A 24,045-nucleotide genomic window follows, 5' to 3' on the forward strand; every position below is an offset into this window, starting at 1 on the left:
CATGAGTGTTCTCCCAAAGCTCTGTTGTTCACTAGCAGGCCTGTGTTCCCACACGTGTCCTTCAGTGTGGCGGGAACACGGCGACCTGCAACACAGCCGGTGATCGACGACCACAGGCCAGACGAAGGACGTTATAAAATCTTGACAAAAAGAAAAACACTATCTCCTCTTCGCCGTCCTCCTCTAGCGTGAAGGAGCGTTCTTGAACGTATTCTCGGATGTGGACAATTGGGAGTAGGATCCTTGCTGTGGTCTCACGTGGCCCCTCCCGTGTCCCCCTGCTCGGCCGGGAGCTAGCGGATGCCGGGCACGTCTCCCAGCCAGGCGCCGGGCAGCGGGCGCGGACACGTGTACTCGTTCTGCCGGGAGGAGAAGACAAACACAGACGGGCAAAGTTAGAAAAAACCTTTTAACAGCTGGTGTGTCGCTGCTACGAGAGGTGGTGGGTACAATGTAAAGTTAATTACAGTGCCCGGTGATTTGATAACAGCACAATGGGGCTGCGGCGCTGCCAGCCAAGCAAATTAGGGTGAGCAATTAAGCAGATGATGAAACATCAAGTGCTGAGATAGCTCAGAAAGGCTTTAGGTGGACCGGCTTCCCCCGTGTCGGGCGCCGGATTCACACAAGCTTTCATTGGGAAAAAGTTAATTAAAGCCGAAATAATCAAATAAAGAAAAAGTTCAAATGAACCCGTCTAACTCCGTCTCGTCGTGTCAGCTATTGTTCGCTGGATTTGACATTTCAATTATCCTCCAGTCGAGCGCTGATCCAGTTATACATACATATATGTACAATTGTACAGTTTCTACATGGATTTATGAAGAGGAATATATTTCCCTGTGTTGCCTCATCATCAGATATTTGATGTAAAACGTCTTTTCTTCACTCAAATCAGAGACATGTTGATGAACCGCACGTGGACCCTATGATGCAAATACAGGATTATATTGCAGTGAATAGAGTTATGGTTATTTTTAAATCTGATTTATTCCAGATTCTTATTATATTTCAACATTTGCCGCTGCACTGCTGAGTCCAACTGAATTTCCTCTCTAGGGAACGGATGAAAGTATATCTTGCATTTTTTTATCTGGAGGATGCAGACGCAAATAATAAAGGCAACATTTCCGTCATGTACTGCCTAGGCGGCAATTTAAAAACATAATGATATTTTACTCAATACTTTTTCAATAACGCCAAACTAAAATACCTGGACACGCTCTTATTTCTTGGATTTACTGCTGATGTAATGTGTAGTAACACCTCTTCACGCAGTAAGAAACACATTCAGTGGAAATGATCTATCTGCACTTCACACATTTGCATCACTAGAAATTCCAAATTAGAAATCATGACAAGTGAATAATTCGGGACCTTTAAATGTCAGCGCTCTGGCACAGGTCACCCCGGCGTCGTGGAAATGTTGTTTCAAATTAATAAGAGACTCTGACATTCTGCTCCCATTTAAGAAGTGATCTCCACACTGAGTATATCCCAGATTGCCTCTCAGCGTTTGTGCTTGGAAACTCTCTACTTTATGACTTAACCTTTAAGAAAGAGCCTATTTGGGACTTGGCTACAGGTAAAAACCTTAATAACACAAATGCTGCGAGTCTTGCCGAGCTCAGCAATTCTCAAAGCTTTCAGAATCCGCCCAGAAATTATCCCGGCTCAACTCTTTTTTTCCCTGCTGCTCAGGCTGAGCTTGTTGTCGGCGTGAAAGCAGATCTCTGCGCCCTGAGCAGGACTTTGATTCAAACCTTATCAAACAAGCTGACAAGTCTTCACTCCACTCTTTATCTACCTCTCAGGTGGAGTGTGAGTGAAGAGCAGACAGCTGCGTGTGTTGTCGGGCCTCGGACACTTTCAGCGGTGCAGGGGCACAGGCAGGGAAACGACTCGCAGCAAATGCCCCGGCTGTGCTGCGTGCACACTCGCACATTAATGTCAACTCCGATGAAAGCAACACAAACGCTGAGGGACGCAGGCATCCCCAGGCAAACACACACATACACACACATACATGAGTCTGCAGCTATCCTTGTTAGGACACTGCATTGACTTCCATTCATTGTGCGAACACTGACCCGAGCTTCTCAAGGTCACGATGCCTTCACCAACCGATCAACCTAAACCGTATCACTCCACCCTGATGCGTGAACCGGACCGTCTGGGTCTGAAGCCGAGAGGTCAGAAGGTGAATCCTGAATCAACCGCTAACAAACTGAAGCTTTGAAACTTCGTATAAGGCAAAATACAAGTCAGAGACACTGAAACCACAAACTAGGACGACTGACAACCCGAGAGACTGAGCCTGAAAGTCTTAGATACGATTGAGGGGACGTTGACTGATGTGCGCCGGCCAGTGCATTAACTTCGGCTTCCCAGTTGATCTGCCCAGTTGACAGACGAGGCAGCTGGTGTCATTGAGATCACTTAACCATAATTCACACCATTACAACTCACATCCGACACCACATGCTGTGTAATGGCACAGTAATTGATAGCCATACTCAATGTTGCCCCATTGAAAACCAGTAAAGTGGTGCATGTGCTGCCATTGACAGGGTTGTTTATCTGGAATAATAATAAAGAAACCTGTTATTACACCAAACATGACAACTTGGAATATCTCTGTATATTTCTGGTACTGTATTCACATATATAGACGTATATATGGGTTAATTGCTTTTACTCTCAGCCACGTTGGACATGAATGAGTCCAGCGAGCAAATGTGTCCCAGAATTTAAAAGTCTGTTCCCCAGCATCTAAATTCTGACTATCGTGAGGCTCATTACGAGCAATTCGATGGTAAAATCTCACAATTTGCACAAGAGGAACCAAATGTTAGCTTTTTATTTGTTGTCGTGTCTGGTTTTCCTTTCGTTTTGTGGCTCTAATGACGCACAACTTCACATATATCTGAGCTGTTGTTTGCCAAAACTCATTATGCCTCTCAAACCTGATTGTCTTCAAGGGGTCGGGCCAAATGAGGAGTATTGTAATTCACTCTAGTGCTCGCACCTTTTCAAACGGTTACTTTGCAAACACTCATTAGCCGTTCGATGGCTCTTAGCCATAAACTGGAGACTGAGTTTTTCGACAACACTTTGCACGAGTGCACTGGAGAGTTAAGGATGTTTTATTTCAACACACTCCACCAAACCTCATCTCTTCTGCCCCCCCGGGGATTCAAGACCCACCGCTCGCTTCCTTCACGGGTACGAGAAACACCGAGAGGAGGTTTTGTAGTTTGACTTCTTCGATGTGTTAGAGCTGGAACTCAAATGATCTGCTGCTGCTGCTTTTTAAAAGGTTATTTTCTAGGGCAACATTTGTGGCCTTTCCACAACATCACAACCTGTATTTGAGGAATAAGTTGTCCTCCTCCACCTGCCTCTGGCAACATCTGAAGATCCTGCTGACATTTCCAGGAAAGCAGCACAAAAGCGGTTTGTCTCTAAAACGAAGGCTGAGGCAGCTTCCTCTGCTTCGGCCAAAAAGTGGGAGTTTCTTCTCTCTGGCAAAAGCCCAGGGTAAACTTGGAGAACATTGTGGTCCGGGGTTCTTCCTCACCACTAATTCAAGTTGGCAGTGTGAGGTAGAGGTGAAGCTTTTTGGTTATTAATACCACTCAGGATCACAGAGAAGCCCTGTCACTGTCTCACAAGCAAACACCAGGAATACCAAATGCCAGGGCTAATGCGATGTCCAGTGACAAGCCGGCTGTCAGGACACATCGTGAAAATTGCAGTGTGATCTCAAAGTTTGGAGCGCGGAGCTGGATTTTTTTAGTTTTACCTAAAGGACAAACACTCACTGTCCATTTTAAATCTTGTCACCTCACATACCCTCGAGAATGTTATCGCAAATATGACATTTCTATGCAAAGGAAGCTCTGAGCGATCGGAGGAAGAAGTTATGAGACGCTGGCAGCTGGACAGCGTTATGCTTGATACTCGGAGAGGACTTGGCTCATGTAGTCTCCACTGTCACAGCAGCAGACGCTCAAGGAGTGAAATCCTCTGGGGAACTTGTCCCCTGTAGTGGTGACAAATTACTGAAAAAACAAAGTAAACTCTTGGAAGTTTACTATGTACTTTATGAAGGTTACAAGGATTTAATCAAAGTACATGCACGGCCCTCGTCAGCCTATACACAGCTCTGGAGAATATTACTGCTCAGCACTCCCATAACCCAGCATTGACTATATTCCATAAGCAAAACCATATAAGGTTAATGTGAATAGAGATTTGTTTCTTATGCTGCAGATCCTATTCGTCCATTTTGTAAAAACAAAGTAAAAACCTTCTGCAGCCTCCAGTGTTTTTACTGCTGCATGAAAACTGAACAAAGTCCAAATAAAGACTTTATGATATGTTTGTTTTTGAAAGCTGCTATAGCGAAGGGCAATATAATATTGTTTATATTTATTTTTAAATTACCATTGTTTCCCCCATGTATATCTGTGTATCTTTTTTTATTTGTCCCTGCTTGTATTTATATAAAAATGTAATTTCATAGCTTCATCTCGACCAGGCCTCTCCTGCAGAACAGATATTGTCTCCTAATGGAACCTGCTTGGTTAAATAAGGAATAAAATATGATGTTGATAATAAATTGAAAACAAACAAAAGGTCCCACGGGTCTCGATCCAGATGTTGCGTAAATTTGAACCAGAAATTCAATAAAAAAAGAAAATACAAGCCAACGTGCACTTTGATCTACTACTTTTAATGCAAATATTGGAGGTGGAGGGCATCAAGATAAACAGCTGGGGGCAATAATTCTACAGGGAAACGCCATTAAACCGCCGAGGAAGAAGAGAGCATAAAGATAATGTAATTGAAAGAGTCGTTCAAACCTCAGACGGTGGAAATATATGATGGATATATGGCGTTTACGTTTGATTTATGCGCTGCATTAATTTGAGTAATGTTACACTCTCCTCATCGCCTCACACACACAAATACGATGCTCTCGTTTGTCGCCGCTTTCTTCCCCCCCCCGCCGATCGTAACGCAAGCGTCGGCTGATGTTTGAGTCGAGATCGTTTCACCTGCTTCACGATTTATCCACCAGGTCTGTTTTCATTTCAAAAAACATATTTTGCAATAATGTGAGTATTTTTTTTTAATTTACACATTAAAATAAGTGGATGGAAACCGGTTGGGTCTGCAGGTTTTTGCAAAACTTGGCCTGTGATATGGCAGTTTTATTTATACATTGTGAATATTCCTGAGTGGTTGTATCAGTAGAAAAGGCATTAAAGAGCGCAAACCTCCGCCAAGGCCCCAACAGTCTCCTCATGAAACCACCTTTAAATTCACTAGATCCAGTTTCTTACTTTAAAATGACATCACACATGGAACAAACTCATAAATATCTCTCTGTTAAACAATGTGTTCATCAAGATCCATGGGTTATTTTCTGAGAAATAAAGGAAAATGTTAGAGAAAGATAACAAAATATTCCTGAATTTTCCCCCTGATGCAAAATCTAACTGGTTCTTCTCTGACCCACATCCCATCCCACCAAGTTTCGTGGTAGATTTCGCTTAATCCAGCTAAACAGCAGACAAACAAATACATGCAGATGAGCAATTCCCTCCTAGATATCATAACATATCAGCTAAAAAACGATAAAAAAAACTTAATTGAAAGGCAAACATCATGTGCTGTCCTTTTACAAAGGAATTACCCTCCTGTGATGAACTCTGGTGTTCTCAAGAACACAGGTTCCATGTCCAGAGCGACATCCTACCCCCCCGAACGCCTTTATGTGTTTTTAATTAGGACACTAATTAGCAGGATGCAGACATAAGATCATTAGTTTGCTCAGAGCCGGGACAGCTGGAAGCATCACGGACATATGCCAGCCGCTCACAGAAAGTGATCTCAAGCCTCCGACTCCACTCACGGCTCCAATTACCTTGTTCCACCTCCACACCCCCTCTGTGTGAAGTCACCATGTTCCCCCTTCGTCCCCCAAAGACCCGGGAACACAGAGGCTGGATCCACTGAACGTGTGGAGAGGATTCTTTGTGAGAAGTCAAGTTAACGAGACGACTTTGGCGATGACATCGAGGTGTGTGTGTGTGTGTGAGCACAGCTGCTCTCATTTCAGCCATGTTCAAACGTGTGTGTTTGTGTTTGCGTGCCCATTTAAGATGTACAAGTCAGTTGAGATCATGACAGACACGGCTCCGCTCTAATCTCCATTTAGGATACAGACAAAAGGACAGATTAACGCCAGGCTTATTCCTGTTTAAAGGGAAACAACAATTATCGGAGGTAAAGTCTTCCCGGGGAGCTGATGCCTGAATAAGCTCTTGATCTCTGCAGCACAGATACTTAGTCTTTCTCCAAAGCTCTCGCTGACACACAAACACACACACACACTCGGTCCCCGGGTTTGATCGTGACCAAGTGACATTTCTCGCTTGAAGAAGGAAAAAAAAACGAATCTACGTATTGATTCACTATTGTTTGATGTCTCAGTTGCCGGCGAAAGAGCGGAAATCAAAGTGAGGGAAAAAGACGTGGACGGATATCTGCAGGAGTTGGTTTGAGGTAACGAGGGAGCGGCTCGCTGAGAACACGACACAGTTCAGTGGGAATACAAAAGGCAAAGCAATGGACTCCCTTCACTAATGGTCTGACAAAAAGTCATTCATCAAACACGTCTAATTCTGTTTTCAGCAAGGTCAAAGCAGCTGTGCCCGGCTATTAGTGCAGCATATTAATGAAGCCATGTATGTATCAGGGAAAATTAATTATGGGACTTGTAGCTCCACCAGCCCATCTGTTGGATTTAATATTGTTCTGCTTGTGAATTGCGTCCCCGTCTCTTTTTAAACATTTACATTTACTGTATAGACACATTAATATTAGTGCTGAGAGTGTGAAAGTATGAATATATAAAGCAAGTGCAATATTCTGCCTCCAGCCGTGCTTTGAGAGGGCGTTTAGGAATTTGTAGGATATCAAGAATGGGAAATATCCAGTAAGCAAAACTGTATCAGTGAAATCTGCACGAGACACAGATACAAGAAATCTTTACAAACACGTATGAGTGTAAACAATTAATTTCAATGCAACTAGAAGAAGAACTACAGCAGCATCATCCCCCATTGAGTTTAACCTGCTAATAGTCAGGGTTCATTTTAATCTACTTTTGTGTGAAACATATTTGACCAGAGATTTTTTAACTTTGCACAACCTTTAAAAACCTGAATAATACATTTGAGGAAAGTAAACCTAAAAAAAAGTCTTAAATTTCTCTTTTAGAAGAGGCAGCATTTTTGTTCCTCTGGAAATAACCTTTATTTGTATTTCATAGCATGAAGATGTCAGTGATTGAGAAAAGCCTAAATATGTTTAACATATTTAGAACACTATCCTCGCCTCTTACATCTCCAAATGTATCTCATTACAGGAGAATCTTTACAGGCTCACGCATTAAGTGGGCCGGAGGAGAGAGAGAACCGCTCTGAAAGAACAGCATCATCTGAAGTTAACCAGCGGGCGGTTCTGTGTGTGTGTGCATTAAGCAGGAGATGCAAACCCTCGGTGTGGAGGTGGAGCTGAACGCCTCCCGGAGGAAATCTCACGCGCTGGAGTCGCAGCAGCAGCGAGCAGACGGAGAAGGTCCCTGATGAAATGTCTCACATGTTTATGTAAGTGCGTGCACATGCATGTTTATCTGATCTCCAGGGTTGTGATTTATGATGATTGTGATTTATGCAGGTGATGGATGACCACATCAGGAACAGCAGCAGCCCCTCCCCACCCGCCGCCGCCCCCACCGACCGCATATATTCATCATGTGTGCTCACATTAAAAAATCTTTTTTACATGTGTGGAACAAAGGGAAACGTACATAAAACAAAGCAATCAATAGGTTCTTGCCCTTGTTAGGACGCATGTAGCGTCTGAGGGGTAATTTCCGAGGAGGTATTCTGCTCGCGTCCCGGAGGGCGTGACCACGGCGTCGTCCATTACCCGTGTCCTCACACCGAGCAACACACAAACCACCACGGCACTGAATTAATACCTCTTCCTGACGGAGTGCTTCTTGGGTGGAGCAGTAATCTCAGCCCCTGTGGTTTAAAACATCATCAAAAATAATAAAGACTTTTTCTATGCCGCTGATTTTTCTACTGCTGCGTTGCTAGGCAACATGTAGCTTAGCTAAAACACAAGTGGGCTGACATCAGCTTGACGAGGATATGGCTGTGCCTGGATAACAGTTTTTTTTTTTTTTTTTAAGTCTTTCACCAAATCTAAAAGAGGGTTTTTCACCGTCACACAGGTTCAGTGATTATCGCCTCCGAGAGCTGGAATTCACTTGAGATGGAAGAGAACAGAAGAGCCTCACGTACGACAGGATATTAAAAGGATCTTTTCAACGGAGATAAGCATCACAGAACTGTCCCTCTCTCCGTTTCCCACCTCCCTCCCTCTTTCTCCACGTCTTTTCTCTCCATCTCTCTGTTATCTGTGCAGGTGAAGACATGTCGGCCTCAGCGGTTCTGCCCACACTCTTCCCTACAGCTGCAGGACACCTGTGCAGATTCCAAAGCTCTGATTAACTAATAACTAGCAATCAGGTGCAGCTCCATCATTACGTTGACTATGGTTTATTTTGAAACACATTCACCATAATGAATGCTGTGGCTCAGGAGGCGCAGCGGGTCGTCCACAAACGATGAAGGCCGGTGGCTGAATCCCTCGGCTCCTCTGCTGCACATGCCGAAGTGTCCTTGGGGAAGACACTGAACCCTGAACAGCTGTGTCAACACAAACACACTGACAAAAAGCTGGAATGCAGAAGCTACACAACGGAAAAACACAACCACAACAGACGGGACTAACGACAGGTATGAAACAGGTTCAGGTGCTTGGAGACAAAAGACAAACATCTCATTTGAAACGGCATCTGATCCGTCCAGGTTTTCACCAACGACAGCTCACTTCACCAACCAAGGAAGTATCTTGTCATCGTTTCATTGTCGTTTCACTCACTTTCGCTGTTGTGCTTTCGTTGTAGCACCTGCCCCCTGACTGTGACATGTTGATTTGCACCTGCCCTCTTTTACACGCGTGAGTCAGACTTTCAGGCGGATTAACCTGCGTGTTGCTATGAGGATGATGATGTGCCGTTATTATGGTTTGAGCGAATATACAATGGAGGAGGACAGACACACAATGGAGGCGGACAGGCAACAATTCAACATGTGTGACTCACCAGCAATAAGCGGTGACATTTCCCTCACCCACTGTGACCCACCAGTTTTGAAATAAACAACAATTTTCCTTCCCTAGAGCCTACGCTGGTTATGTGGAAAGCATGGGGGGGGCTCAGTACCATAGACTCCTGCAAAGGCCGGCGAACCATGTGATCTACGCTCTCACCTCTCCACGAGCTACTGTTGAGAAATCTATGTTTTGTTCTCTATCGTATGAATATATTTGACTATATTTTACCTACATTATATCCTGTGAATCAATATTAGCTGTGTAATCTATAGAATTAACAATATTACAACTGTTTATTTTATCCAGGAGTGATATATAATTTCTGGACTCAGGTACAGGGTCAAACACAGAGTGCAACCATCTGAGGGTCAATCTGACCGCAAAGTGCAGCTTGGGGATGCGTGAGAAGGAAATCCATCTTGAGATTTTCCATTTACCATTTTCCAAGTTATTATGAGAAAAAGATATTAAATCCTCCTCTAAAGTCTAATCTCCTGGGTCTCTCCACTGCGAAAAACTCCCTTTTTTAATAAGGGCATGTGGTGGGAGACACCTGGTGGACCGGACCTTCTCTCACAGAGATATGCTTGCAAAAAACTGCACTTTGAGAGACAGTACACATCTGGCCAATTGCTGAATGCCCTCAAGAAAAGAACCGCCTCTGTGTTGCACTCTGTGTCTTTTACAAATACTGTGGACTTGGGAAAGTGGGAGCTTCTTCTCGACATGATCCAGTGACCTGGTGACGTGTCCAGGAGAACTCCAGAGACTCTCTGTAAGTATTGTTCTTATACAATAAACGTATTACTGTGAAACTTTTGAACACTGATCTTGTCTAAATTATTAACCTTTCCCACTTGAACCTCGAATCAACGAACACGCTGTCTGGTCCAGAAGGGACCGGGCTCGACACTACACACTGCGAGGCTGCAGAACCAGAGCTGGTTGAATGAGCCTCTCCAGGTTTGGCTGTAGACTCCTCCAGCCTCTGAGCTCAGGTAAACAACTCTGCAGCCGCAAGTTCGACACAGAGAGACTCACAAAGCTTTTCCCTTCCTCTGAACCAGCGGGACGGCGAACAAGCCTCGGCCTCGTCTGGCTCTCTGTCCTCTGTGAATACATCGCCTCTCCTTGTGCTTAATTTGACCTCCTCTGCTTCATAGTTTGTCTGTCTACTAGCAAGATTATGTCAAAAGGACTTAACTGAATTGCGCCATTTATTTCGTTTCACTTTCTCAGGAAATCATGACTTCAAGTGAGACGTGCTGAGATCTGGCGGTTTGTGCAGCTCTGTGCAGGTTTAAGAGCAAGACAGACTCCAGTGGGATTGTTTGGCCTTGGTGGAAGTTTGGCATTCTACTGATGGCGACTGTAGTTCCATTAAACATATATTCTTTCCTTTATAATCATGTTATATTTTGCCAGCTTTTCTTTGTCTCATATTTAGCAAGATTTCGCAAAAAATTACAGGAGAGATTAACATGAAACTTAATAAAAAAGGATGTGGATCCGGATCAGGGATTTCAGATCCAGAAATTTTATATTCATTTTCTTTAAGATTGTGAGTGTTTTTCAACTCTTGACATAGATTTCTGAGTAAATAATTAATGGTTTCTAATGATGAAGATCATGTTGAGAGGACTGATATTCATGGAACAGTGGATATCCACTCTCAGTCCCTTTCTAGTTCTAATTGTTGATTCTTAATTTTACCATAGTCTATTAGCTCTGTCTTAAGATAAATCGCTGGAGACAAACATTTCTTTTGACAAACATTTAAATCTTTAAATACCAAAATTGATTGAATAACTTTTCTGGAGATATAATTCTCTGTGAAATAACTGCAATGAAATATCTGTATATTGCTCGTTCGAAGAATGAAATCACAATCCGGTACTTCAATGGCTTCACACTGTGCAGGGGCAGCTCGTTCGCTAATAACACAACAATAACATCTCTGCAGTTGACAACTTTACATTTTCTTTTGCATAACAATTGTCATCATATATGATGTATCTCTCAGGGCTCTGCTGGAAGTGGATTGCACTGGGTTTCTGCTCTGGTCCTGTCTGCTTCCTCTTATCTCAGCTCTGGACATCACCTCAACACGTCTCTCCCAAACTAACACAACATTTCTACGACTGTGTTTTAATTTGAATAAAAACAAGCTTTTTGTTTCTCTTCAAGGACATCTGGCTTTTTATTTGGGAATAATGGCTCATGTGAAAGTAAGAGAATTAAAAGCACCTTTTGTTTCTTCCACACAGCTGAAGCCAGCTTTTTCCTCTTAATTTTCTTCTATTGACTTATATCCTCACCAGAGAAATTCAATGGCAAAGCGTTTGACAGACTGTAATGACTTCCTGCAGGAAATAACCCAATAATAACTAATAGAGGGAAGGAAAAGTCGTCCGAAATTAGAGCTCATGTGTATTATTTCTGTGGCCTGAGACAGTTCAATTAATCAACATTTTATAAGCATGAATAACTCATTACCGGAGCCACACAAGGGAACAGAGTCTGGTGTGTGAAATCATGTAATATTGTATAAAACCTCGCAGCAGCGACTCAGACAAAACTAAATATTAGCTTCCAGTGAAAATATCACCGTGACGGAATCGTTACCACCGACATCGACTTGGAAAAACATCTGCGCATGAATCAAAATCTGTACCTGAGTCAGAAACTCAATTCCGGGGGCCTGTCTCCACGCATTACAATGCATTGTGATATGATTAAGTGTGATAGAATTGTTGTAAACACTTTTATTATTACGTTATTTCCAGCGGACAGGATTTTGGCCCCCGGGTGCAGAACAGGGGGGGGACGTTGGCATCAACAACAGAGACAGATGTAAATTAAAATAGACTCCTGCACATTGTAATAATCATGATAGAAACCTTTTTGGATGATTGAGCACATTTGGTTAGGACAGATATTGGTGCAATCTTATTTTATTAGGAGTAAAAGAGACATAAGTCAACTCAAATTAAGCCTTTGAAACAGGCCCATGCTTTATCCGTAACGCTGTTCTGCTGTCGTTCATATACTGAGTGTGTGGTGTCTTCAGTAATTGATTCTGACCATGCAGAGCGGCTGGTGAGTGAAGAATACTGATGGATTCCTAATGGCAGTGCTACAGCTGGATGTAAAGTGAGTACTTCACAGAAAAATCCCAGGCATTTAAGAGCTGCACTTTAAAACGACACACTCTGAATATAACCAGAGGGGAGTCAATGTATTTTACAATAGCTGCGTTAACAAATTCACAACAATAGTTTCATAATGTAGACGTGGAACATCAGTCTTTGGCGTACGAGTAGATCTTTGACTTTTAATCAACCTCACAGATTATTACAGATCTTTGACTTTGTATTTCGAAGGAGGAGACAAGGATTCACTTGTTTTTTCGTTTGCATTTGTCTGTCAGCCAGCAGGATCACCACAAAACTAAACATCTGATTCCCATTAAAATTCCGTGAAGGGACGGGACATCACTCAAGGAAGAGGATATTGGATAAATGGGCCAATCCAGGAATTTTATTCGAGCACCCTTCGAGTTCAACAATGGAAAAGTCCAATCAACAGTGTAAAAGTCGCTGATCAAATGGACAATGATCAATGTGACAAAGAATGCTAACAACTCATTTTAAGTGGGTAACACACTTAGTGCAATTGGTCAATTAATCCGTGTCAATCATATCAATTTGTGAATCATGATAGGTTTAGTGACAAGACTAAAAAAAACGACTTTAATTGTATTAGTTTTGAAGTATTAGCTGGACAAAACAAGTCCTTGACACTGGACTGTTGGAAAAAAATACCCAGCAGGCTAAGTGATATGAGAAGCCATGAAGATAACACTTGAGTCTCATTCATACACTATAAATGGACAATATTTGTATAGTGTTTATCTACCTTAACGGGGAAAAGCCCTTAACGACTTCCTCTCATTCACACAAACACAGAGCTGCCATGCATCAGGAGAACTGCGATCAGTGTCTTGCTCAAGGACACGTAGACAGTGGGACCATCAGACCACCAACCCAGTGACTAATGGACGAACATTACCTCCTGACTCTACATTTAACCGTGCGTCTGTGCTCATGAATAACAAGTTTAACTGTACCTGCAGTGGCGGTGAGAGAGATGTAAAAAGCGACTGCGTTGCCTTGATAACATTTGCAATATACGGCTCAGTCAAAACTAAAGTGCATTAAATCTCATCTGTATTTCATCTCCAACGTGAGCTGGTGAAAACGACTGGTATAATGGGGCCGTAATGTCACATTCACACGACTGTTCCACTCGCAGACATCAATCTGTATCTACTTAACGCGTGATGTGATCGTTCCACTTTATTGTCTAGGGGGCGTCGGCATCGCTCAGCACGACCGGCGCCTCGTTCGGCGATAATTCGGTCCTTATTTAAAGAGGAGGGACGAGTTACGCTCACACTTTGCAACTCCCCCTCGAATCGGAAATGGCTTTGACCTTTTTGATAAAAAAGGCTGCTCGTCAAAAGACTTCTATCGCTCTCAAAATAATCGGGCGGGTTGGAATGTATCAATTATTCCACAGAACTGACTTCCTATTAGATGACATCATTTCCTATCCCCAGAATTGCAAAAATAGACGTGTCAACTGTGATGTCTTTATGGCTCTCGGGGCCAAACTGTTCATGATCTCTCATTAGTTTCCTGGTTTGAATACGAGAGGATAAAGAAAAAAGATCCTTTAAAGTTGTATTATTCAAAAGTGGATTTCCTCTGACAATGGAGACGTGCTATGGAAATGTAACAGCATCCAAAAGGAGCTCGGCCCGGCGGCTGAGCGCTCGAATAAATCCAACAAACACAGTTTTGTCTTCGGGCTGGTTGGGACTCGGTTCCTGGTTTTCTGGCCAAAAGGAAGCGCATGTTTAATTAAATTCAACTTTTTACAAAAAAAATGTTGTTTAGCTCTTTAAATTCATTCGTTATGATTTCCGCCGGTAGCCTGCTGGCACGCTGAAGCGGTGCCAGTAACACAAATGCGCTTGTCCATGTTTAATGTCTTTGGACACCAGCGGAACCTACGAGGCATCTTCTCTTGTCTTTCTAGACTTTGTCAGAAGTTCTTCTCGCAGATCCTCCACTCACACGTTTTTCAAATCCTCTGTGGCTCTCCGACATAACAGGACTTGATCCTGAAGAACTGCCAGATGGCTGCAGGAGACATGGTTTTCATTTCCCTCCCCTCCCCTCCCTGCTGGAGTGGCTGTTGACACTTGCCAGAGGGTGTAATAGTGCAATTAGCACTCCCACTGCAAGTGCTAGTGACAGTGTCACAGCAAATAGCCGCCGTAATGTGACATTTAACAGAAAATAGAATGCAAATGATATCATGATCCTGACCTTTTTCCAGCGTTGTGGAAATAGAGACACTATGGTGACGATAACATTCAACAGCTCCAAACTGGAGAAGCGGTTGTTTCCTAGAAGTAAAAACGGTCTGAACCACTGAATAAGTTCAAAGAAATAATAGCGAATGTTTAATGGGGTGCGAGAACTTTTCTACATTGATCAACAACTTAATGTCAAACCGTGTTAAGCTTGGTCTTTAGCACTCGAGCTCCAGCTCTCGAGCTCTTCCCTCCCACAGTCGATCTCCATTTCACCACCTCCGGCCGGCGTTTGAAGGCTGATCTATGTGTGTGTTTGCTGTTTTAAGTGGTGAGCTCCTGTGTGGTGTTCTGGAGTTGATATACTTTGTGTGAAGTTCATGTTGGGTAAAGTCCTGAAGGGCTTCTCGCGTCATTAGTTTTAACAAGAACCGATTAAAGGTTGTTGTTGGGTTCAAGGAAAAAAGGGTAAATGTTTCCTGTACGCCTGAAATCTCAGTCGAATCAGATTTAGCTCCAGTATTTGACGATTTGTTCATTATTACAAATGAACTAAAAAGCAATGTTTTAATGACTTTTAGAATGTGTTCCATTGCTAATGTCAGGGTGACAGAAGAAACACACATTTTGAAATGGATCTGCACCGAATTTGATTCAAGATCCATGATTTTTTTATCTGAGAAATCTACAGAAATGCAGCAAAGGATCCAATATTGCAATGAAAGTGAAAATAATTCCTGGTTCTGCAGCGAAATTAAATGGTTCCTACCCCGACCTGTTCCTCCATCCAGTATCCAGCATCTATCCTGCAACCTAATAAACATAATCTCCTCGGTGGAGGTAAAAGCCAAATAATCAAGCTAATATGTGCTAATTAGCACTAACTGATTGGAAATGTGGAGCCAAAACAAAAGCCAGAGGCAAAGCTGTGAGCTGAGATTCCAGCAGCTCTGAGCAGACGGGAGGAGACAACGTTATCCTGACGCCCGACTCTGAAGCTGTCTCGTTATCAAGCACTAAAGAAAGCCAAGGACTGCTTATGAATTCATAGCATCACCCGTGTCATAACAAATTGCATTTCACATACCTCAACTGAACAGTGACATTTTTATGTGTCGTAGTAAGACTGGTCCTGGAGATACACTCCACACAGAACATTACGGCCTCTCCTGCCTGGTTGTAATGTTGCTCCTTCACATCCTGCTGTTCCAACTCAATGTGCAATACACGTCTGGCAGGATAATCAACGGCATCCGCGAGTGGTCATCGTGGTTTTGGCTCATTGCTTCACGCGAGCATGTGGAGATGCAGTGGAGTGCTGCAACGATTATTTTCATAATTGATCATGGATTGTTTTTTATCTGATTAGACCAACTGACTAACCAGGGTGAGGTCTTCACTTCAGGTCAATCCACTGCAGGGAATCCAGAGACACTTAGTTCCAATTGATTAATTGATGACCTGCTCCATCCACACGATGGGTGATATTCACCATGGAGATCGGACTGGATGGTGAGTTCTCTACACTTCATTTCTCACGACGACATTGTGAGCATGCTGGTAGTTTCCTGTTTGGCAGCGGCTGTTATTCTCCCTGTATCTGTCCCGACTGAACACTTCCTCCCTGCAGCTCGACACAACCCTATCTGCACAGTTTTTATTGCAGTTTTATTTCTGTTGTTGCTGCTTCTTCTTTTTCTCGGGAATCGTCCTCACTCATAATACCTCCTGACTGTCACCAGGCAACTAGCATATTTAATCTTAATGTTTCCTCATCGTTAATATGACAGGATGCAATTATGTGGCAATAGCATATGTAAGCAACTTAATCGAATCAACGTTTCCACTTAATCAGACGATAATCAGACTGAATACTGAAAAAAACATACTTCAGAACAATAGCAGCACTTGTAAACTTCTGGGCCTCGGGGGGGTCACTCCGAGGAGCAGCTTCAGGCGCTGCTAATCTATTCTACAGCGATGGCCTCCGTGGGCGGCTGTGGCTGCCGCCTGGTTCCAGCAAATCACGATTTGCCTATAGGGCACTATTAAAAAATATGTGATCTTCATAAATGTCTTGTGCTCCCTCCTGAAAACCACACTTTAATAATTCAAACATTTGCAGAGAAGCAGCCTGAGCCTCGTGAAATTCAAATGAATGTGACAACGAGAGGGGAGGAAATAAATATAAAGCATATTTTCAGCAAAAAAAAGAAGCCAAAGGATGAAGGCGTTACAAAGTCATGAACTATAGATCATACTGTGGAACAGTTTTAATACTGCATGAGTCTGAAGATACCGGCAACTTAAGAAATATTGCTTATTATAAATATGCATATACATACTGTGGCATAAGAGGGTATAGACAATATCTGCCCTTATATCTGTGGGTAGTATAAACCTAAATATGAGCAGAATACCTGCCTTTGAAAGTCAGTTTTCACATTATTTTAGCACCTGTTTGAAATATGCACCACCTGGAGTCAAATGGACCAAATATCAAAATTCTTGCTGATTATTTTCCTACTGATCGACTCGTCTGTTCCTGCACTGTGCCACAGGTTCATAGCTCTAAGATGAAGGAATTAAGGAGGTTTATTATCCAGCGTGTTCGTTTTCATTACACTAAGTCTGTGTTGTGCAGTCATGTCAGGATAGTTCTTCCCTCTCAGTCTCTGCACCTTCTCCTTTGTGTGTGTTTGCAGTTCCCGGGAGACGATGGCAGAATGAGACGATGGGGTGTTTTGCGACAGAACAAGTGAAGGTGGGTGGGTTGATGCTACTGTTATCAGAGGATGAAGAATACAGCGGCTGCCAAAGCCTGCGGTAAAAGGGAGAGGGGGGCTGGTGTAGGAGATTATAAAATTCAATTTAGGGCAATAGAGGGGGTGGATCTTTTCTATAAGGTGCCACTGAGCTGTTTCCCCCCTTTTTCCGTCTGAGGCACAACACACTCATGCATACACTTTAAAAAAGAAATCTTCTGTTCTCTCTCGTATTGTTTTTGTTGTGATTTCCAGTAAAACAGAAGATCCCTGTTTGTGTTCGCTGCAGGCCCGGACCAGGGAGCTAATAATACTCCACTCACCGGGGTTTGTGTTGAGTGTGCATGACTGTATCACTGCATGTGTGATAGGGAGGAGCGCCCCGGGGTCAGAGCCACGCTTTACAACATTTCACTACATGCATCCTCATCCACCAGGGGAGGAGTTCCTCTGAGGATGACCCAGCGATGGAGGAGGAGGAGGAGGAGGAGGAGGAGGAGGAGGAGGAGGAGGAGGAGGAGGAGGAGGAGGAGGAGGAGGAGGAGGAGGAGGAGGAGGAGGAAGAGGGCATGGAAGTGCAGCGCTGAGAAAGAGAGAGAGAGAGGCTGTCGCAGAGGATGAGAGGAAACACTCCACCACCGAGGGCATTGTCGTCTGAGAAGCCGCATTCGGGATACGTTGACAAACAAGCACGTTTCCAGATCTCCTTGTTTTGTCATAAACATTCATCTCGCCCTCATTAGCCCCCCCCCCCTTTGCCGCCGCTTCATTAATAGCGTTGGAGTGAAAGTCTGACAGGCACAGCGTGATCCTGCTCCCGCTCCTGTGAGTTTTGAAAACAGTCATAAAAAGCTATTCTATTAACCATAAAAACCTCTTAATAATTCAGCCTTTTTAAAAACCCCTATCTTGTTTGATCACAGAAATGAAGACTTCAATAATTCAAGGGCCAGGGAGGATTTCATGATGCACACATTAAAAAAAAAGCTGCGGGAAGGCGGAATTTGGGGGAGAGGGAGAGAAGGATGAAATGAAAAAAAAGGGGAAAAGCAGCCGAGCAGATGACTTCACAGGAACCTGGAGTATGAGACCTACAGTGTATTCATTAAGATCCCTGTGTCTGCGGCGTGCGCCCGCTTGCACTTAAGCTCTTAATGGTTCCCTTAAACTGATGAGGTAAAGGGGAGAGGGAGCGGAAAATGAAAGTGTTCTTCTAAATGGTTTTTGGAGGAATGCCTGTCAAGTGGAACAGGGACTGGAGGGGGGGAATTAGCCAGGGGACATGCAAAGTGAGCGCCGTGGCTGGCTGTGTGACATCCTTCTCTCTCCCAAGCTGTCGAGTGGGGGGAAGGGCGAGGGAGGGAGGAGCAGCACAGTATCTACTCGATGCAGCGAGCGCTTGAGGAAAGGGCCACAGAGAGACGGGCGAAGTGGCAAATCGGTCTTTTTATGTGTCCCGCAAGAGGACGTCTCCGCCCGGCTTTGAGATTTTTGTTTTTTGGCCATGAACCTATTTCCGTATGTTTACTTGTCCTTCCAGGGTTCGGATTTCGACCGTCTCTGATACTTAATTCAACCCGTGGAAGATTTGAATCGTCAGTTTAGGGGCCACGAGTTCTTCATGGGGATATTTCCGTGTCCCAGAAGCAGCTTCAGAGCGAGAGCTTCTCAATTTCACGCTGCCCTCTAGGGGTCACATGGTTCCAGCGTGTCAGGTCCTCATGTCTGCCACCGGGTGCAAGCTGCTGCAGACCCGGGCCCGTGCTGATTAATAATGACTGTAACCTCTATAACAAGCCTCAACACATTACACAACATGAAACACACGTTCGTCAAATTCCCTTTTGTTCCTTTATTCATATCTACAAGTTCAGCCTTTGTCATTAACGGGCCACAGAAGTAAAGTGCGATGTCGTCTCCTGGAAACTAAACTGCTCTACTGACGTCACTGCGGTGGAGACATCTGCTTGGATTAAGTTCAGAGATGCACCAACTAAAAGCACTTTGGTTAAGGTAATGGAAAGATTGTGTTTTTTCATGATATGTAACCAAAAAAGTTGCGTCTGAAGTTTGCAGACTTAACTTTTTTGTTTTAAACTAAACCGCAATCTTGCTGTCAGAGCCGATTCGTTAAGTCTGTCCATGCTTTAGATTCTAGAAGAAGACATAGAAAACTAAAGAAATATTATTCTTGATTATTCAGTATCGAAATATTCCTTACTTATATTTAACTTGTTATGATTTAAAACATGCAGTCACAATTACGTTCTTAGTTTAAAAAATGGTGTCGGGCAAATTAGTTTTTTTTTTCATGAACTATGACTAAAATACGCAACCTCTTGTGTTGAGTATGTAGGTGATCTTGACTTAAAAGGTGTTTTAACCAGGAAACATAAGGAAAATGTATTAGTATGATACAAAGACACTCGGACCCTTTTCATTCTAAGGCCATTGCTCACATTGCAACCTCAAAAGAACATGACATCACTAAGCCACTCAACTTCCAGTCCCCTAAACATATCTGATCAAGATCCATGAAAGATTCCCAGAGAAATGGTTTCAACATTTAAAAACCATCCTTCCTTCTACCGAGTTCTTTTATAATCCGTCCTCTAGTTTTCAAGTGCTCATGCGAAGAAAAAAATGCAAAGGTGATAAGACGTGCCCAGCCTTCTAGAAAGTCGTTATTTAATGAGAAAAAAAAAATCTGGGAACATAAAGGATCCACAAAGGCCTTGGGAATTCATTGAAGGACTCGTGACATAAAAAAGCGTTTGAAGAACAATTCTCTATTCAAGATTGATTCTCAGTTTAATAAAAAGAGAAGATGGCGCTAATCTCACCCGGCTGCTACTCCACTGCCCTCTGTGCCAAAACCATTCCGTCATGTTTCAAGTCGACTGAAATGCAAAAAAAAAAAAATGAAATCAGGTCACTGTCACCGTCTGTGTGTGGGGGGGGGGGGGGGGAGAAGACAGCTTTGTATTCGGAGATAACGGCAATAATGAAATCACAGCGTAACGGTCACGTGCTCGCTGCCACCAGGGGGCTGAGCGTCCTCTGCTAAACCAAAGTGCTTTCACACCCTCTGGAGTAAGAGCGTGGGGGTGTGGGTGGGTGTGGGGGGGTACGGTCAGGTGGATGGGGGTTGGGAACAGCGACAAGACTCTATCATTACCCACATCCTCGTCTGGACGCTGGTGTTGACATGAAACAGACTGTGGACCGACTCGCTCTCTTCTTCCTAATCAGAGCCGCCTCACACGTCTTTGAAGATCGACGACACTACTACACTATTGATGACTTGAATTCATTATTTTCCCGACTTTTAATCATGTGAGGCACGATTACAATTGGGCGCTCTGGTGATATTAAAAATGTCGCACTCTTTTAAAAATCCCACTTTTTTAGGCACTAACAATAATGAATCGTTCCCCGACCCGACGAAATAACAAAAGAATTTATCTAATTGCGTTGGATGTGGATTAGCCTGAGCTGAGGGCTTTGCTGTTATTTCGGGACGAGTTTCTTCATCCGTCTGTTGTTCTTTTCTCCACGCGAGGATATCGTAGCCGACAGGAACCTATTCCCAGCAACCCCCCAACGCAACGCACCACCTCCCGTTTCTCCCATTCAAACGCCGTGCATCTGCACTCGGCGTAATGTGAAGTGAATGCAGCACTCGGGGAAAGGGATGGAGGTGATCTCAGCCAACTCCCGGCAGACCTCCGTCTTCATCTTCCGCCAATAATAACTAAATAACGACACCTGTGTGGGTTTGCGGCGGCTGTTAAGTTTCCAGCCTTTAAGCCTCTAACAACCAAAGTGAAAGAGACAGGGAACTGATCAAACTGTTTTCCCGCTGAGCTCTGACACCATTCCGTGCCGATACCTCGCTAAAGCCGAGCCGCAGCGGGGTGATGGCATTGTGTCGTCTTTTGTTCTCCGACGTTTTCTTCCGCGGGGACCGCCGCCGCCGCCGCACAGAACCGTAATGAAAGGCAGAACCAGCTGTGCCGGCCAGCGAAATGCCACTTTCATCAGTGTACGACAGGCCCACGCCAGTTTGTCAATTATTTAACGCCTGGAATCAGCCACAGTGTAGAACACCAACAGCCTCTGAACACACTGCTGCAACACACCCGTCAGTGAGGCTGACAGGGAGATTGTTTTAGACATAATGAAATTTGGATTATTGCTATGTAGCTAAAGAGACAATTCTCTGAAGTCGTGTGCTACAGAAATATCTTCGGATTCGTGGGGACATCAGAACAACACCTTTGTTGTGCACCAAACAAAAAGGGTATCGGTGCCAGATGTGTGACGAACCCAGCAGGAACAACACTGATCTAATGCTGGGCCTGTCAACCATTTCTTCGTTAAGGTGGGATCTTAACTGAATATGTGTGACAGGCAATGCTCGATATTGGTTTAAGAAACAAAGACCAAATCTTACTCATTTATTTTCAGTGGAAAATACACATCAGTGTTGGGTTTTTAACCAATTAGCTTGGACAGTAAATACACAAAGGATCAAGGATTGAAGAGACAAACATGAAAGCCACATTTCAACCATGGGACGTGTTAGGGATCAAAGTCAAACTTACACCAACTTTGGCTCGAAAACACTGAAAATAATGGCCTTGATAAATCCCAGTTAACAGTCAAGGAGCCCACATATATCAAGCAAGCAAACAACACCAGTAGCTTTGTTCTTTTTTTCATGAACAGTACAAAAAAAACCATTTGTCTTTCTACTGAGGGAACCACAAAGCTGCGTTTCAATCTCTGGACAGCAGTTCGGAACTGGGCACATGTCATTGAACATGCTCAAGAACGTAGTGGTGAATTTAATGCGTATGTATATGAGAGTTTCTGAGAGAAGCCAAACCTCTCTGCATAAAGAGCCTCCTAATTGGCACTAGATTTAACTCTGGATTGGACCTTTGAAGTGCACCTTCACTCTGAAAGCAAAACCTTCAAGCTGCTGCCGCTTGATCAGCTGCTTCCTCACGAACGCGTAGGAATTTGGAAACAGTTTCCTGTCTGTCACTGAGGCAGATGAAAAATACATTTCCCTCCAGTTGCACATTGTGAAACCTCAGAAATGGATTTGATCTCAAATACTGTTCGTCAGCGTCGCTTTTTGAAATTGCACATAAACACAATCTTCCCAATTCCAATAATGACGCTATTACTCTAAATGGCTGCACTTATCATGTAAGTAGGCTAGTTTTGTCATACAACCCAGTACTAGAAAAAGAAAAAGGAAACTGAGAGGAGAATCTGACAGGTGCATGCGCTCTAATCCTCCTCGACCACCTGTCAGACTGACCCCACGCACACACTTCACTGGCAAACTTGGCATAAAGAAGCAACTAGGACATTAGCATCCCCCAAAAATAACTTTACATCAGCAGCTTGGGATTTCTTCAGATGTCCCAAAAACCCAAATGTGAGTTTGTCCTTGAGGGAACAATTATCCAGTTTGCAAAATGGCTGCCAAACAAGGGAACATGTCCAACATGTCTCCGAGAACAACATCCCTTCAGTCGGGCTGTGTCCAATTCATTAATTTAAACCCAAATACAAAAGAAAAACATTTAAACTATGATCAAAAAATGTGTTATAATACTTATATTCAGTAAAACCTGATAGACAAACACACTGACCCTGATCTAACCTATAAAGACTTAAATAACATATTCCTGGTGAATGCTTCTTCAACAATACATATGATTAAGAAAAAGTGGCAAATTTCCTCTTGTACAAAAACACTGCAACCTGACAATTATGAAATAACGTTTTAAATCCACAGTAGACTAATTACAATTCAGTGTTTGATAGTTTCCTGCAGTTCTTAGTACTTTTGACATCTTTTCAAACACAACGTCTGGCAGGCAGTGTTTTAATTAACCTTTCAGATTACGCCGGGACCCCTTGGTGAAGCTGTCATATGTAAGCATTGCTTTAAAGGCCGTGTACCTCCTCAGATTGAACAACGACGACCTAGAAATCAACTTTTCCGTGCGGGTGATTGTAATTACCCTGGTTAATAAACGGAACCCTTATCACAGCAGGGGGGTCCGCTTGTAAGTCAAATTATCATTTTTGGGATTTCCACATTGCCTCACCTCTGTGCCGATTTCCATAAATCTCCCCACACAGCTGGAGAGGTCTGAACTGTTCTGGAGAAACTCGCTTCAACAGCGAAGAGCAAGGCTGTGTTTATCACAAAGCCTTGTCTATAATAGATTTCCAACCTTGCACTGAACAAATTTATACGTTCCGATGTTTTGGTTAATTAAAAACCTTTGAGGCAAACCAGCTTCAGCAAAATTCTAAAGTTCCGATCAATACCGAAGCTCTTGATAGTCCTCGATGTGAATGTTCTCTTACAACCAGCTTAATAGAGTTATGACAATGGGGAAGTTGGCATGAGTAGTAAAATACACACAACCCTTTCACACAATCTCTCCACACACAAACACTGCACAGATTTCTGAAACACGAGTGAGCCATGCCATGCCGATGTGGAGTGGTGTGTGAGGTCGTTAGACAGTGTCCAATTAGTCATGGTCCCCAAGAGGAACATTTTCTAAAGTGAAATAATTTAGATAACAAATATTACGG

The 24,045-nt window shown here is 43.4% G+C and overlaps 1 protein-coding gene across 1 annotated transcript in view; it reads right to left on the bottom strand.

Moving 5' to 3' along the window:
• Positions 1–293: 293 nt before the first annotated feature.
• lrrtm4l1 (leucine rich repeat transmembrane neuronal 4 like 1) overlaps positions 294–24,045 on the bottom strand; it is a 57,634-nt gene continuing 33,882 nt past the window's right edge. Inside the window, exon 4 of the mRNA XM_061079721.1 lies at positions 294–359. Coding sequence (XP_060935704.1) covers positions 294–359 — 66 coding nt within the window. The remainder of the gene's footprint in view (positions 360–24,045) is intronic.

The sequence above is a fragment of the Limanda limanda genome, chromosome 1 (genome assembly GCF_963576545.1).
Source record: "Limanda limanda chromosome 1, fLimLim1.1, whole genome shotgun sequence".
Classification (NCBI taxonomy): Eukaryota; Metazoa; Chordata; class Actinopteri; order Pleuronectiformes; family Pleuronectidae; genus Limanda; species Limanda limanda.